We start from the raw sequence: 17498 nt of genomic DNA on the forward strand, positions 1-17498 counted from the left end.
GTTAAAGGTGAAATGTGTCAAAATATAATTTTAAAGTAAATATTGTGGTGCTGCAGAGATGTCCTGGCCTACACATCATATTCTACAGACTGAAGAAAACATCTTTGTTTGGTACAGATCCCCGCAAAAATCACACCATAATCATTTTAATACGTTTTTCAATGAAAATGAGAATAATGATGTAAAAATTATCATTCCCTCTAATATCGCAAATCATATCGCAATTGCAATATCAGTGAAAATAATCACAATTAGATATTTTTTCAAAATCGTTCAGCCCTAGTTAGAATGCTAACCATGATGCTAATGCTAACCTGATGCTATGCTAGCACAAACTGCTACTGACAGACAGTATAAACATACTGATAAAGGACCAATAGAAACAAACAGAAGAATTAGCACTGCCAACAATATACAATGAAATGAAAAGGAACTTTCTGTTTGCTGCACGCACAAACAGAAGATACTGAAAGTAGCTCACAGCAGGAGAACTTCACTCACTAGCTGATGCTCACTGTCTGATTAAATGGCATGGCAAGTCAGGTGCACCCAGTGAGCCTTTAGAGGTCAGAGGTCATCTGTGTCCTTCCAATAGGTGGCTGCCAACATGCCTGACTTACACTGTCCACTAGGGCAGACTAGTAGAGAAGGCCTTGACCTTTTTAACAATCAGTGTTATCAGACCATTCCAGTTTGGTGTTGATGTCTCTGTCCCAGCTCCATGTCCAAACCCTGGAAGGTGACTGATGGGCTGAGGAGCTGCAGGAGCTTCTCTTTGCACTAGCAGACAAACCTGTCCACCAGACTCCTGTACTCCTTCTCCTTAAATGTTATTCAAATTATTTACTAATATATATGTATGTATTAAAAAATAGGGTTGCACAGATAAAAAAAAAAAAAAAATTTGAGTTACGCAATTTCCAAATCTCAAAATGCATAACTTTTTCCCCCTCAGTGGTTAAGGTGTTTCAGTCAGCCTCCTAAACTGATATTGGTGACAAGTAGAATCCCATCACCACCACAGTCAGTTTGTTTTTGATCAACTTTTAAGCAAGAGCTGTGTCAGTGTGTGTAGTAATTCATATTGTGATTTTGTCACCATCATGTAGCTGGTTAAAAATGACCTGTACACAACAGTTTGGTACTTAACTGGTTCTTTTGTTTCTTGTCCTCCCTGTTAGACGGTCGACAGCTGACAGCTTTACTGACAACAGTCCGTGAAGAAGAGGTTCCCCCTGAGCAGCAGGACTGGAGCCCCAGTCTGGACCAGGAGGACCCAGAGCCCCCACACATTAAAGAGGAACAGGAGGAACTCCGGACCGGTCAGGAGGGAGAGCGGCTTGGAGGGCCGGAGGAGGCCGATATCACCGAGTTCCCGTTCACTCCTGTCCCTGTGAAGAGTGAAGATGATGAAGAGAAACCTCAGTCCTCACAGCTTCATCAAAGCCAAACTGAGGAGAACAGAGAGGCAGAGCCTCTAGCCAGCAGCTCAACTGAACAGATGAAAACAGAAGCTGATGGAGAGGACTGTGGAGTATCAGAACCAGCCAGGAACTTAGATCCAGCTAGTGATTTACAACCAACTAGTGATGGCAAGACTTCAGACTCTTCTGGACCTGAGACTGAAAACTGTGATGATGAATGGATGGAGACTAGAGAACCTCAGTCAGGTTTAGACTCACTGGAAAACAGTGAAGTCCTTGTAAGTCATCGGAGAGCTCATACTGGGGAAAAACTCTTTAGTTGCTCAGCTTGTGGCAAAAACTTTATTTTGGAGGAACATCTGAACAGACACATGCTAATTCATTCAGAAACAAAAATGTTTAATTGTCGAGTTTGCGGTAAAGAATTTCATCATAAGAGGAATATTAGGGTACATATGCGAAACCACACAGGAGAGAAACCATATAACTGCTCATTTTGTGGTAAAGGATTTGGCCAAAAGGGACATATGGAAGGACACATGAGACACCACACAGGGGAGAAACCATTTAATTGTTCAATTTGCAGCAAAGGATTTGGTCTGAAGGCACATTTGCAGACACACATGAGAGGCCACACAGGGGAGAAACCATTCAGTTGCTCGGTCTGCGGCAAAACATTTAGCCAGGGTGGAGCAGTGGCTAGACATATGAGAAGTCATACAGGGGAGAAACCGTTTAGTTGCTCGGTTTGTGCTAAAAGTTTTGTTCAGAAGTCTAGTCTGAAGACACACATGAGACTCCACACAGGAGAGAAACCTTTCAGCTGCAGTGTTTGTGGGAAAAGATTTAACCAGCTCTCCAACGTTAAAAGCCATAAGTGTGTTGGTGAGAGCAGCAGCAGGTGAAGCTGCAGAGCTGCTGGTTGAGCTGAACTGTTCAGCAGGAACAGAACAAGAAACTAGAGACACATCATGATAGTCCATCATTCAGGAGGAAACCCAAACCCTTCTAGTCAGTGTTGTGATGCAGCTATATCTTAATACTGCCCATACACATTTTAATAAACACATTTTAATGAAAGTGCCTTTTCATTTTCTTTTTGACAAGGTTAGATAATTGTATGAACTTTCTGAACTGTACTGGAGCATTTTACTGTGTAATGAATATAGTTATTTTTTATTAAAGTGTTGTAAAAACTTACTTTGCATCCAGTAAGCAATTGTAACCAATAAAAGAGAATTGTTTCTATATGGAAATGGAGTCCCTGTTGTGATGAATTCAGTGTAGTGTGGGACCTCTGTGTCTTGTCCCTGCAATTTTATGGTTCAGATCTTCACCAGGTGATTGCATTGCTGTGGGTCGTTTGGATAATTTCTCTGTGATTGATTCCATAATGCTTGACAAAGTTGTATCCGTTTCTTTGGCGACCAACAGTTTTTATTGATTTGCAGTTAATCTACACTGCAGTAGGTATAAAAAATTATCAATCTACCATCACCTCTCCCAACCCCGACTGGTGGCAATACCCATCTCTCCTCCCACACCCAAACTGACACTCAGGAAAATGTGAGTAATGTGTAAATATTATCTCTTATATTATTCATCGTTTACATTTTGAATGGCTACAGTCTGTGTTACTCACACCTGGAGAGGCCAGGGGGCGCTGTGAGAATCATGTTCCTTATACCTAATATTGGTATTCCCAAATTGAAACTGTAGATTCTTAGAAATACTCACAGACTGGAAGTTAAAATGGGATTTCTGTATAGAAATAAAGCTGCTCTTCGATGCCTAATAGAAAAAATATTGTACAATCTACGATCATGTCTGTCTTTCATTATGGAGACACTTTGTATTCACATGCTGCCCCTCGAACCACTTGATGCAGTGAACCACAGCCCTCTCTGTTTTATTACTGGTGATAAATTTCATACTCACCACCGTGTTCTGTATGAAAAAGTGGGATGGTCTTCTTTGACAAAAAGAAGAGAAATGCATTGTGTTTTGTTCATTTATAAGGCTCTGCTAGGAAAATGACTCCATTACCTCTCTTCTCTAATCACAGTTGAAGCCAGTAATTGGTCTCAGGATTACCTGATCTTAGATATTCCACATGTAAATACAGAGCTTGGCAAAAAAGGTTTTCGATACTCTGCGCCTTACGAATGGAATGATTTGCAAAGGTCTTTGAAATTAGAATCCCTTGTTTCTTTAGAAAAGTTCAAATTCTTAATCTGTGATTTTCCAAACATTTACTGTGACTCCTCGCTTGCTGATTGTTTGCTGCGTAGCTGTATGCTGTATGAATGTACAGAAGCGTAATGCATTCACTTGAGAAAATTTTTTTTTCCTGTTTTTCTGAATTAACGAGATAATTATCTCAGAATTCTGAGAAAAGTTTTCATGGAACAGTCTGAACAACCGCAAAGTACTGAGCTGCCTGCGTAAAGTCAACAAACTAATAACAATACCATCTATATTACTTCAAGACACGAGTATCTCCCAATGTTTCAGACCAAAAGCAAAATAAAACTGGATTAAACTAAACAGGCGGACATGTTTGCTTCCATGAAATCGAGCTCTCAAGTAGGAATGAGAGCTTCTCTTGGGATTTTGAGATATCTTGTTAATTCAGAAAAACAGCAGAATTAGCAATTTTTTTCCCATGAAAACTGTAAGAGCCATTTCTGTGCATGTGTTTCATTTGTATTTTGTTTATTTATTTGTGCTGTGAGCTTCCCACCACTTGGGGCATCCCTGCTGTGAACTGTGACAGGTCTTATAATCAGCCAGGTGAGGCACTCAGGTGTGGCTGATGGAGGGAAGCAAACAGTTTTAGACCGTGGCGTGACATGGTGTGGCGTGGCGTGTCGTTTAATGGTGTTTGTTTCGTTCTGACCTGGTAAATCTGCATCTGCATTGGTAAGCAGACAGTTATTGGAAAAGTGGTAAAAGTCTGGCTCGTATTGGAAACTGTAGACTTTAAAATGTGAACAATAAACAGCACTATGATTATAATGGATCAAGCAGTGGAGTGGACATGTCATTTACACGCGTCGAAACATCCTCACCATCAGCAACCAGGTGGCCTTGACTGATAAGCAAAAAGGGGGTCACTACAATAACAAAGACCAGCCAACTGTCTACAGACACCACCACCAATCAACTCATTCCTTTCTGATTCCTTTCTAGTGACAAAAGACATTTGTCAATAATTTACTTTCCAATAAATTGTCAACTGGATCACATCCTCAGTTTGTGCTCATTGTGCCTGACCACTGACCAGCACACCCATTGTGTCCATCCTCCTGGAAACCAGTACACAGACAGACCACAGCTTAAGTTAGTCCTTGAAGAAATTTAATATGGTCCTTCGAGCCAGAATTGAACCAGCAACCAAAGGATGATGCTTCTAGACACAGCTGCCTCACCTCTGACAGTCTTGGTCTTGCTGAACAGAGTTATCCTGCCCAGGTCCTACAGCACTTCAAACACCTTCAGGGCTTACCCATTCAACCGTTCAACAGAGTACAACCTGTCTTACTCATAGGGTCAGACCATCCTCACCTTCTCTGCCCTATTGAGCAGGTCCGTCTGGGTCCTGGAGATGGTCCAGTCTCCTAACCCCACACCACCAGATCGCTTACATATTGAGAATCTCCTTCTGCAGCATTCACAGCAGCAGAGCTTCCCAGAGGAGCACCGACTGCTTCAGTCGAATAAACCGCTTCCAAAAGACAGCCGTCTCTGGAACCTTGGTCCAGAGTTTGACCCAGTAACCGGCTTGATTCGTGTAGGAGGTCTCCTCAGAGGAGGTGTTACGCATCCTGTGGTGTTGGAGCCTAAACACCCTATCACCCAGCTCCTCATTGGAGATTACAATAAAAGACTTCTACATTCTGGGTCTGAATGGGTGTTCACTAGTATCCAATGCAATTACTGGATACTGAAAGGTTGACAAGTGGTTCACAAGTATCAGAATTCCTGCTTTGAATGTAAAAAATGGAAAGGAAACTCTATCATTCCTAGGATGGATGACCTACCTCCGTCACGACTCCACCTGTTCAAGCCTCCTTTCTGTTCCACCGGCATGGATTGTTTTGACCCTTTTACTGTTGGAGTCGGACTCCTACATGAGAAGAGATGGGGAATCACCTTGAAGTGCCAAACCACTCGTTGCCTTCATCTTGACCTTTTGCCCAGCCTAAATACTGACAGCTTCCTTATGGCATTCCGTCGCTTTGTGAGCCGCCAAGGATGCCCTTTTGAGTTAATCTCAGACCAGGGAACTAACTTCATCGGAGGAGAGAGAGCTACAGGAGGCCAGTACCCAACTCAGCCTAGCCCTTAAGGAACAACTGGCTAAATACAAGGTACACTTTGTACACAACCCACCATACGCACCTCACTGCGGAGGTACATGGGAGAGAGAGGTGAGAGCTATAAAAACTGCTCTCTGTGTGACCTTAGGGAGTCAAACAGTGACAGAAGAGGTTTTGAGAACTGTCCTTACCAAAGTGGAGGAAATGCTCAACTTCAAGCCCCTTGGTTATGTGTCTTCTGATGTTTCCGATCCTGATCTCGTCACACCCAACCTTCTTCTCATAGGGCAGCCGGAAGCAGCCTTACCTCAGGTCATGTACCAAGACTCAGAGCTTCTGTCCAACAGGCGATGGTGCCACAGCCAAGTTCTTTCAGATCGTTTCTGGGCAAGTTTCATCAAGTACTACCTCCCCTCTCTCCAGTCTTGGCAAAAGTGGCACTCTGACACTCCTAACCTCGCTGTTCCTGCTGTTGTTATGGCGGTAGACCCTCAACTACCGCAAGCACACTGGCCTATTGGAAAGGTCCAATGGCTCCTACCCAGTCCAGATGGCACAGTAGCAGAAAGTGACATCAAATGAAGGACATATATATGACCTGTAAGGCCTGTATTAATTGCCTTACCTGCCATATTAGATGACAACCCCGGATGCCTAACTGCCACCCCATGAAGCTCCTCACAGTATCAAATATGCTGCCCATATTTGAGGGGCACTGAAGAAATGTAATATTACTTAAACTAAGGAGAGTATATCCTACAACATGGCTTGACAAAGCCCCTAAAAAGGTCTGTGAGATGGATTTGAATCCGTCCACAAACCAAAGATCTGAGAGAAAATATTCATGTGTGTCACTACTTATTCTCCCCTTAATGGTGAGATCAGGGACATCATTGAGAAACACTGGGATGTGTTGTGTTTGGATCCAATCTGTAGAAAACCTTTGTCTGACGGTCCTCTCTTCTCCTATTACAGGTCTAGAGATGTAAGAGATTTCCTTGTACATGCAGACAGCTTGATCCCCTCTGTATTTATCCAGAGACGTTTGGACAGCCTGACCAGATTCTTCCCCTGCCGCAACTGTACGGCTTGTGAGAAGAAAAACACTTTCAAGATTCACGATTCAATACTTTATTGCCATACAACTTTAGTTGTAAGAAAACATGAACAAGCACATAAGGCACATGATAAAATACATGACAAAAACCCCACCAGCCACCAGCCATACGGCTTCTAAAACATACATGGTAAAACAATGTGTTACAGGTACATCTGCTGTTTATTTATCTCACCTCATACCCATGTGGGTTAGAATACGTAGGCGAGACTAAAAGACCTGTGAAAACACAGATTATAGAACATGAGAACATAAAAGTGCCATTGGCAGAAACAATGTCAAATCACCTACAGCCAAACATTTCCATGATGCCGGTCATTCTGTCTCAAACCTCCTACTGTGTCACAGAGCAGATCAGCAAGACAGGTAGGGGTGGGAATATAGAACAGAGGTTACTTGGGGGCAGAACGCAAATGGTAATGATAATAGTCTGTATTCATGTGAATTGTATAGACCTCCTATGGCCTCAGCTGCCTTATTGACTAATTGTCTCCCCATTTGCCACAAGTCTCTTTGATTGGCTCACACTGAATTTGAGTCTATAAATAAGTCTTTGTGAAGTGAGTCTTTGTACGGTGCTGAGGAAACTTTCACCTTTTGTCTGTTCACTGCACATTTGACACATTTTAGTTGGACACAATGTAAACAAATGTTTTGCTTTTAGGAGCCTGTTTTGTATTTTTTGTCATAATGTGCAAGATACTTTCTTCAACCCACTTACATTTTTTAGACTTTTTTTTTTGACTTTTTTACATTTTTACCTTTATTAGACAGTTCAAAGTTGAGACAGGAAAGACTGGCAGAGAGAAGGGGAAGACATGTGACAAAGGTCCTGGGGCAGATTGGAGCCACCAGGACGCCCCTTCTTCAATACATTCAATATAAAACATTTTCAAATAACATTTTACAATAGGTTTCAGATTTCAATTAGTATTTGCTTTTCATCATTAATTTAGATGACAGAATTGTGTATCACAATAGCTTGTTCGCTGTGTATCAGGATATGATTCTACTGACAATAAATAACACTGAATTACTGCCCAGCCTGATATTAAGGAGCCTGTAACAGAGAAATAAAACTCACATGGGAAAGTTGAACCTGAATTTGAGCCAAAGAGCAGCAACAGTAATTCTCTCTCTCACATTAGCCAACATCAACACAAGATGTGTGTGAGCAGTATTCAGATCTGGCTGCATCCCGAACCACAACACTGACTAGAAGGGTTTGGGTTTCCTCCTGAATGATGGACTATCATGATGTGTCTCTAGTTTATTGTTCTGTTCCTGCTGAACAGTTCAGCTCAACCAGCAGCTCTGCAGCTTCACCTGCTGCTGCTCTCACCAACACACTTGTGGTTTCTGACATGTGACGGTTGACGAAAACTTCTCCCACAAACACTGCAACTGTACGGTTTCTCTCCCGTGTGGATCAACATGTGTCTCTTCAAATGTGCTTTATCACCAAAACTTCTCCCACAGGTCGAGCAACTAAAGGGTTTCTCTCCAGTATGGACTCTCATATGTTTTGACCGTGTTGATCTGTGGTTAAATTTCTCTTCACAAACTGAACAGCTGAAAGGTTTTTCCCCTGTATGAATTATCATGTGTGAATGTAATGATTCACTCTGACTGAATACTTTACCACAAACTGAGCAACTAAATGGTTTCTCTCCTGTGTGGACTCTCTTGTGTCTCTTCCAGTTTCCTTTATAACCAAAACTTTTACCACAAACGCTGCAACTGTATGGTTTTTTTCCTGTGTGGGCTCTCATGTGTGTCTTCAAGTCTCCTTTATCACGAAAACTTTTAGCACAGTCTGAGCAACTAAATGGTTTCTCACCAGTGTGGACCATCATGTGTCTCTGCAGACTTCCCTTGTGGTCAAATCTTTTACCACAATCTGAGCAACTAAAGAGTTTCTCCCTAGTATAAGACGTCTTATGACTTATGAGGACATTGTTTTTCACTGAGTCTAAACCTGACTGAGGTTCTCTAGTCTCCTTCCAATCATTACTGTCTTCAGTCTCAGGTTCAGAAGAGTCTGAAGTCTTGCCATCACTAGTTGGTTGTAAATGACTAGCTGGATCTAAGTTCCTGGCTGGTTCTGATACTCCACAGTCCTCTCCATCAGCTTCTGTTTTCATCTGTTCAGTTGAGCTGCTGGCTAGAGGCTCTGCCTCTCTGTTCTCCTCAGTTTGGCTTTGATGAAGCTGTGAGGACTGAGGTTTCTCTTCATCATCTTCACTCTTCACAGGGACAGGAGTGAACGGGAACTCGGTGATATCGGCCTCCTCCGGCCCTCGAAGCCGCTCTCCCTCCTGACCGGTCCGGAGTTCCTCCTGTTCCTCTTTAATGTGTGGGGGCTCTGGGTCCTCCTGGTCCAGACTGGGGCTCCAGTCCTGCTGCTCAGGGGGAACCTCTTCTTCACTGACCAGCAGCTGCTGGACGTCTGGAAGGAAGGACATGAAATAAAAGAACCAGTTAACTGAAGGTGCTACTTTTACATTCAATAATAAAGGAGAGGAGGGGGGCCGATCATCCATTTCACAATACTTTACAATCGTTCCTTCAAAATAGCAAGTTGGACAACTGAGACACAATTCACCTTCTTCTGCTTTGCCACTAGTTATCGAACTGTTAACAGTTAGTTTCTCTACAGTGTACCAACTCTGTACGATAAAACCTCCCTCAGCTAATATTCCTCAGGATATGCTTCCTAGTCCAGGGATTTTAAAATGTTTTCATGAGAAGAACCCCCAAACACAGATGAACAGATACATTCTCTTATTCTGTTGATTGATGAATGAAATAGTAGCAAATTTATACCATCCTTGATTCTCTGGGCCCCCCTTAAGAACTCCACAGGGTTCCAGCACCCCACTTTGAAAACCACTGCATCTATATTGACTTCTACCGTTTGAAAACACGCATCCATTCACACACTTCCCGTCCGTCATGGTGGTGAGTGCCCACACCACAACATTTATTAAAGCGAGTTCAAAACTTCCCCACATCTCCCCTACAGTTCCACTAATCCTGGATAAAAAAACACTCCCTGCAGTTGCAGTTGTTAATCGGCAATATCTTATCGATCCTTATCTCGAACAAGGAAGTGTCCCGCTGTCAACCCATACTCCTCTTCTTGTAGCAGTGCTGCTGGAATCCCCTGGGTCCTAAACTGAGCCGCTGTTTCAGGACAACTTCAGAGGATGTTGGTCCCACCATGCGCATGTGTGCATGGTATTGGGACACACCATGGTCTATTTTGTTATAGTTTTTCTTAGGGTTATGCCTTATATTACGCTTAAACCCTTATATTTATTAGTTTCTATTGATTTACCTTTGAGTTTAGTAACAATTATTTGGAGTGAATTGATATATTTGGTGCATCTGGTGTGACTGTTGATAAGTCCCCGTTTCCAGGGCTTGGGACTGTCTGTTGCTGGGGTGAGTTTGGATGTAAAACAGACCAGTAGATTGGCATTGTAAATATCTTGTAAATATTTTTTTTTTGCAAATAATTATTAATAATTTTCACCACCCAGCAGAAAAGAGATGATGCGCTTTATGAGGAGTTGCGTGGCAGCAGCAGATCCCTCCATCAGATCCAGCATGAAGGGAGTCTGAGGTTTGACTTTCCTATTCCAGGACCTCGAGTTCTCCAACAGGTCAACACCTCCAGTAGAGGGCAGACTCCACGTTCCTCTACCACTGAAGCCCGTGGCCAGTCCCATGGGTCCAACCAACCACCGGTTCTGTGTGAGGAGCCAAAGATGCCAGCATACCAGTCACACTGAAAATGACCTCCTGTGTTTTGAGCACATGGCAAGAACATGGCAAGAACATGGCAGTGGCCAGAGGAGGAACGGGCCAGTCGTCTGGTTTCCCCGCTGACTGGAAAAGCGCTGGAAGTTTACACAGACATGGATGAGGCGAGGTCCAGTTACCATCCTGACCTGAAGGAGCCACTGTTCGCCAAATTTGACATCTTGCCAGAGACTTACTGACGTTTCTGGACCAGCTCAATGCTAACGGAGACAGGGTGAGACAGCATGAGCCAAAGGATGGACTCAAAGCCAAGGGAGGGGAAGGACAGTGAGGATCAAGAGAGGGAGGAAGACTCCTCGTTCATTTCTGTAAAAGTTCATCCGAAACCTGCTGCTGCTCTCCTGGTAGCTCCGTGTCTCTCATAAAAAAAAAAAGTCAGACCCCAAGATCTACTGATTACAACCGGCAGACCGTGGTGCAGCGTGTGCATGGGGACTAGGGGTGAAACGGTTCCCGGTTCATTCGGTTCTGTACTGTCCCCAACTCCCCACATGGGTCCGATCTCCCTGGAGAGCATCTGTTCTATCGTTTTAGCCCATAACTTAATAATTTATTACTTTGTTTATTGTTTACCTCTTCACAGTAAAGATGATCCAACTGTCAGCTCAACCAACCAATCAAGTAACTTATTTCTGCTCACAAAGCAGTTTCACAGCTGTAGTTTGTATTACAACGATCCCAATTAACGCTTTTATTTTTGTTCTTCTCCATTTCCATTGTCTTACCCTTATAACGAATTGTAGGCTTTTATATTGAAGGCCACATCGCTTGACTTTAGTCTGACTAACTGTCTGACTTGGGAAGTGGGAAACTAGCTGTTAGCTTAGCATTAGCTAGTCGCTAATGCTGCGGTTCTCAACATGAGGCACGGAGGCCCGAGAGTCTGCAGGTTTTCATTCAAATCAATCGATACAGCAGCTGCTTCCAACCAGAGAGGAGGAAGTGATCAGAGAAATCAGGCGCTGTATCGATCTGTTGGAGTGAAAACCTGCAGGCTGTTGGGCCTTAAAGTCACGTGGTTCAGAGGAACGCTGTTCAGTCAGCTGGTTTAAAGGCAGCAGCTTGTAAAATAATGTAAAAGCGGTGAGCTGTCACTGTACTGAGATCAGTGCAGTAAGTCTAATGTAGAAAAACCTTCTACAAACCCGCTTTGTCGATCTGGATCTCAGGCTTCAGAACATCTTCCAGCAGCCTGCGTTGGCGATCAATCTCTTCTTCGTACTCTGCTATCGTTCTTTCAAACAGCCCAAATATCTCTTCAACAGCCGCAGTTAGTCGCTGCTTCACCGACGCTCTCAGCTGGCGGACTGAACACATTTTCCCAGTGGGACACAGAAGTCCCTCCTGTAACACTTGTTTGCACCAGTGTCAAGCTAGTTAGAATTAAATATAGGACTTCCTTCCGCTCACAACCTTCAAAATAAAACCCTGAGGCGAAGTGGTGAACAGGCTGTTACGACATGTGCCTGAATGTCCATTAAAGGACAAATGTGATTGGAGTTTTGCTCATGCATTCCCTCACTGTTTTACCTCACTGTAAAGTGTTTTCCAGTGCTTTCATCACATTTAGCTATTTCTCCCTCGTCTTAGTTGTTTTTAAAGTAAATATATTGAAATAATCACTGTCTAAATATTAATGTATCCCCAGTAAAAGGGGGGCGCTGATTTTAAGTCATAATTGTGTAAAATCAATCTTTAATTCCACTTATTTTTACAGACTAGGGGAACTAGGGTTGGTGTATTATCACCACCCACAGTCACTGCTCAGACCAAACTGTGATAGAAACAAGTGGACCACTGGGCACCAGCCAATGATATTTAGCAGCTTTATTTTGTTTTTACATGACGGGGAGTCTGGATGACAATTGAAAAATCCTGTACGCTAAGTAGCACCTCACAATAAATGTGTTTGAATTTTCATTAATACATTGATACAAGCGGGTTAAGTACCCAGACCTTCACGTTAGGGATACTTTTTTTTTTTTCCCCACAATATTTTTATTTACATTTTCACCACCATGAAATACAGCCTTTTACACTCATATAATATAAAATACAACATAAAATTGCTGCATTAACACAAAACAAAACAAAAAAAAACAAAAAAACAAGAATGCTCCTCCTGTTTTAACAAATGGTAATCTAAACAAAATGGAGTATATTAATTGCAATAGATACAAAAAGTATTTAGAAGAAAAATAATATTTTTTTTTTTCACCTTGTATCCTGACATATTGCCAAATGTTTTTATTAGCTGTAACAAGGCCAGAATTGATTGTTTTAAATTTGACATGAATAAAATTACATCATCCGCATACAAGGAAATTCTGTGGTCTGTCGGCCCTACTGTTATTCCACAAATTTGCGGGTGTGAAGGTACTGCTATTACGAGAGGTTCAATTGCTAGTGTAAACAATAGGGGCGAGAGTGGGCAACCTTGTCGGCAACCTTTACTGATTTTTATTGGTTTTGAAATATTTCTATTTGTTAAGATTTCCGCTGTAGAGTTTTTATATAATACCCGAACCCATTTTATGAAGTCATTTCCACACCCAAATCTTTCTGAAACATTGAAAAGATAAGGCCATTCGACTCTATCAAAGGCCTTTTCGGCGTCTAATGACAGAAGTGCTGTATCTGGTATTTCCTTGTTAGAATGAATAACATTCAATACCCTCCTTACATTGTGGAAACCTTACCTTCCCATTATAAATCCATTTTGGTCTCTATTAATAATATTTGGCAATACTTTTTGTAAGCGTTTTGCTAAAAGTTTACATATTATCTTAAGGTCAGAATTTAACAAACTTATGGGTCTCATGTTCTCACATTTGTTAGAGGGTTTACCTGGCTGTGGCAGTAAAGTAATTAAAGCACTGTTCAGGTCTCTCTCCACTGTTCAACGCCAGGTTTCTTTGGGTCTTCCTCTCTTACTCCTTCCTTCTGGTATCCAGTGTAGGGTACCATCCTGTTTTCTTCGCATGATGTGACCAATCCATCTTCACCGGCTTCTCGTGATGATGGTGTCAATGCTCTCTTGATTGGTCCGAGCAAGCAGTTGATGATTGGCGATGGTGTTAGGCCAGAAGATACGCAGGAGTTTTCTGAGGCTCCTTGTGTGGAATGTTGACAGCTTGGAGAGGTCGCTCTCTGTCATTCTCCAGCATTCTGAGCCGTATAGCAAGGTAGAAAGAACATGACTCTGGTACAGTTTTAGCTTGGTGTTGATGCTGTAGTGGGGGGACTTCCACACATTGTTCAGCATTCTGAAGGTGTTTCTGGCCTTGCTGAGTCGGCTTTTGATGTCACTGCCTGTTCCTCCATCATATCTATCAGTGCTTCCAAGATATATAGACTCTTCTGTTGTGGGTAGGTTTGTTCCATCTACTTGTATCGGTGGGGGATTTTGTGCGTTCAAGGTCATTACCTCCATTTTCTTCAAGCTAATTTTCAGTCCTATTTGTTGTGCAAAGGTGTTGAGACGGGATGTTTTTTCTTGCATATGGTGATGGGTGTGGGAGACCAGTACCAAGTTGTCTGCGAAGTCGATCTCTTCAAATGTTGAAAAGAGCGTCCATCTGATGCCTCTAGGTTGGTCTTCAGTTGGTCTTCAGTTGTTCTTCACATCACCCAGTCTATGACCATATTGAGGAGTAATGCTGACATGACGCATCCTTGGCTCACTCCTGTCTTGAATTCGAAAGTGTGGTTGCAGTTTCCTACTTGGCCCCGCATCAACTTCTCTAAATAACAAACTGAAATGGAATAATCCCGTACTTATTATCCCACCCCCATTCCCTGATTCAGTTTCTCCATTATTAGTCAGTCTCCTCTCACAGTGAACTAGCCTCGATGAAAAATGGTAGAAAAGTTTCATCTTTCTCCATGTGGAAATATTCCCACAACTTTTTATTGAGCAAAGAACATCTCAACAAGAACATTGTCACGTTGTAAATTGTGCGCACAGTTGAACAAAAGGTTTTTCCACTGCAAATAACATCAAACCTCCTGAAGCAGCTGAAGTGTCTGTTCACCTCACAGCGGAAGAAACAAAAGAACAGGATGTCATGTCATCACCTGTTTAACTTGTTAGAACGCCCGCATCCAAAATTATTTATAATTGTGAAATTAAAATCAACCATAAACAAACTGCATCAGATATTGCTCACTTTGTACGCAGACTTTATTTTTCTTATCTACAACTGCCGACAGCGGTGACACACTTACACAATTTGTGATGCCACATGGGAAATATCAGTGTGAAAAAAATTCCTAGATATCCTACTTGTAATCACCATTCGGAGGCTGATGTGAACAGTTTTTCCCCAACTGGCAGGTCGTATTTATGGAAGTCTGAACTCGACTTTGACTTCCAATGGAATGCAGCATTAGACATGTGACAGCTGATTAAATCTTTTCCCCAAAACACGGAAACTGTACGGTTTCTCCTATGTGGAGTCTGGTGTGTTTGTTCAGATTTCCTTTTTCATTAAATCGTTTGCCACAAACTAAGCAACTATATGGTTTCTCTCCTGTATGGACTCTTGCGTGTTTCTTCAAATTACCCTTGTGATGAAATACTTTACCACAAACTGAGCAACTAAAGGGTTTCTCTCCTGTGTGGAGTTTCATGTGTGCTTGCAAATGTGCCTTTTGTCCAAAACTTTTACCACAAACTGAGCAATTAAATGGTCGTTCACCAGTGTGGCATCTCATGTGTGCATTCAGACTTGATTTACTAGCAAATCCTTTACCACAGTCTTTGCAATCATGGGGTCTCATATGAGTTCTCATGTGCGTTTCAAGATCGCCTGTCGAAGTAAACATTTCACCACAAAAACCACAAGACCTGTGAGCCTCAAGGTGATGTTTCAGACTCTCTGTAGGTTCTAAATGTTTTCCACACAAACCACAATCACTGGAATGGACTTTAACATGTCTCATGAAAGATAACTTGGTCTGAAAATAATTTCCACACACCTTACAGCAAACATGGGATGAACTTTGGTTTGATGGCTTTAGTTCATAGGAAAATGTAATCGATCTCTGCACTTCTACTTTCTGTTTTTTGGTTGATTTTAGTGTCTTTAAACCTGACTGAGGTTCTCTAGTCTCCTTCCATTCATCATCACAGTTTTCAGTCTCAGGTTCAGAAGAGTCTGAAGTCTTGCCATCACTAGTTGGTTGTAAATGACAAGCTGGATCTAAGTTCCTGGCTGGTTCTGATACTCCACAGTCCTCTCCATCAGCTTCTGTTTTCATCTGTTCAGTTGAGCTGCTGGCTAGAGGCTCTGCCTCTCTGTTCTCCTCAGTTTGGCTTTGATGAAGCTGTGAGGACTGAGGTTTCTCTTCATCATCTTCACTCTTCACAGGGACAGGAGTGAACGGGAACTCGGTGATATCGGCCTCCTCCGGCCCTCCAAGCCGCTCTCCCTCCTGACCGGTCCGGAGTTCCTCCGGTTCCTCTTTAATGTGTGGGGGCTCTGGCTCCTCCTGGTCCAGACTGGGGCTCCAGTCCTGCTGCTCAGGGGGAACCTCTTCTTCACTGACCAGCAGCTGTGGAACATCTAACAGGAAGGACATGAAATAAAAGAACCAGTTAACTGAAGGTGCTACTTTTACATTCAATAATAAAGGATCATCCATTTCACAATACTTTACAATCGTTCTTTCAAAATAGCAAGTTGGACAACTGAGACACAATTCACCTTCTTCTGCTTTGCCACTAGTTATCAAACTGTTAACAGTTAGTTTCTCTACAGTGTACCATCTCTGTACGATAAAACCTCCCTCAGCTAATATTTCTCAGGATATGCTTCCTAGTCCAGGGATTTTAAAATGTTTTCATGACAAGAACCCCCAAACACACAGATGAACAGATACATTCTCTTATTCTGTTGATTGATGAATGAAATAGTAGCAAATTTATACCATCCTTGATTCTCTGGGTCCCCCTTAAGAACTCCTCCAGAACTCCACAGGGTTCCAGCACCCCACTTTGAAAACCACTGCATCTATATTGACTTCTACCGTTTGAAAATTCTGGTCATTTGTCTCTAAAGAGTTGAATGTCTGAAGGGAAATCTTCACAGGCTTATAGCCCTGTCGGTGTAGAGTAGGTGGAATAGAGACATGCAACCACATACATATGAACCCACAGTCATACTCACCTAGACACGCTCATTAATATGTTTAAACCCATCTGATATAGTCTGGCATGAGAAGCTGTTGGATGACTGTGCGTAATGCCAAGTGAGATGTGGATATTAATGGGCAAGTGTAACTTTATTAATTTAACATTTGTATTAGCCAATACATGTACAATTCATTTGAATTCTGGATTCTGTTGCTAACGTTATTTCATCAATTCATTGTGATCAGTGAAGTTAAATAGAACCCTAACCCTTTATTTATTTTTTTTTTTTTTGAAGAAGAAGAAGCCTGAGAGGGGGAATGGGGAAGGGGAACGATAGAAGTTAAATACGTTATTGCTATATTGGGGGGGGGGTATCGGACTGGAGAGGCGCGTAATCTCAATAAATTGTATTTTTATAGCACGTGACGGCCTGGAGTTCCTGTCTGAACTCAAGCAATCAAGTAGCACCACAGGACAATATAATCCCTTTACTGTTTGTTTTACAGCTGTAGTTTCAGTCCATATGTATTACAACGATCCCACTTAACGTTTTGATTTGTGTTCTCCATTTCCCTTTTCTTACCCGTTATGACAAATGTTAGAGTTTTATTTTGAAGGCCACATCGCTTCACTTCCTGTCTCAGTCTCATTAACTGTCTGTGGGAAGCTAG

The 17498-nt window shown here is 42.3% G+C and overlaps 1 protein-coding gene across 1 annotated transcript in view; it reads right to left on the bottom strand.

The window, feature by feature from the left end:
- Positions 1 to 7630: 7630 nt before the first annotated feature.
- LOC139642124 (zinc finger protein 91-like) overlaps positions 7631 to 17498 on the bottom strand; it is a 188275-nt gene continuing 178407 nt past the window's right edge. The window contains exons 8-10 of the mRNA XM_071516855.1: positions 15598 to 15671; positions 15144 to 15540; positions 7631 to 8707 (exon numbers count right to left, since the gene is read on the bottom strand). Of these exons, the coding sequence (XP_071372956.1) occupies positions 8186 to 8707; positions 15144 to 15540; positions 15598 to 15671 (993 nt within the window). The 3' untranslated portion in view covers positions 7631 to 8185. The remainder of the gene's footprint in view (positions 8708 to 15143; positions 15541 to 15597; positions 15672 to 17498) is intronic.

Source organism: Centroberyx affinis, unplaced genomic scaffold (assembly GCF_046629955.1).
Source record: "Centroberyx affinis isolate AG114_WGS23_722 - 3 ecotype Tasmania unplaced genomic scaffold, CSIRO-AGI_Caff_v1 ptg000434l_1, whole genome shotgun sequence".
In the NCBI taxonomy this organism is placed as follows: Eukaryota; Metazoa; Chordata; class Actinopteri; order Beryciformes; family Berycidae; genus Centroberyx; species Centroberyx affinis.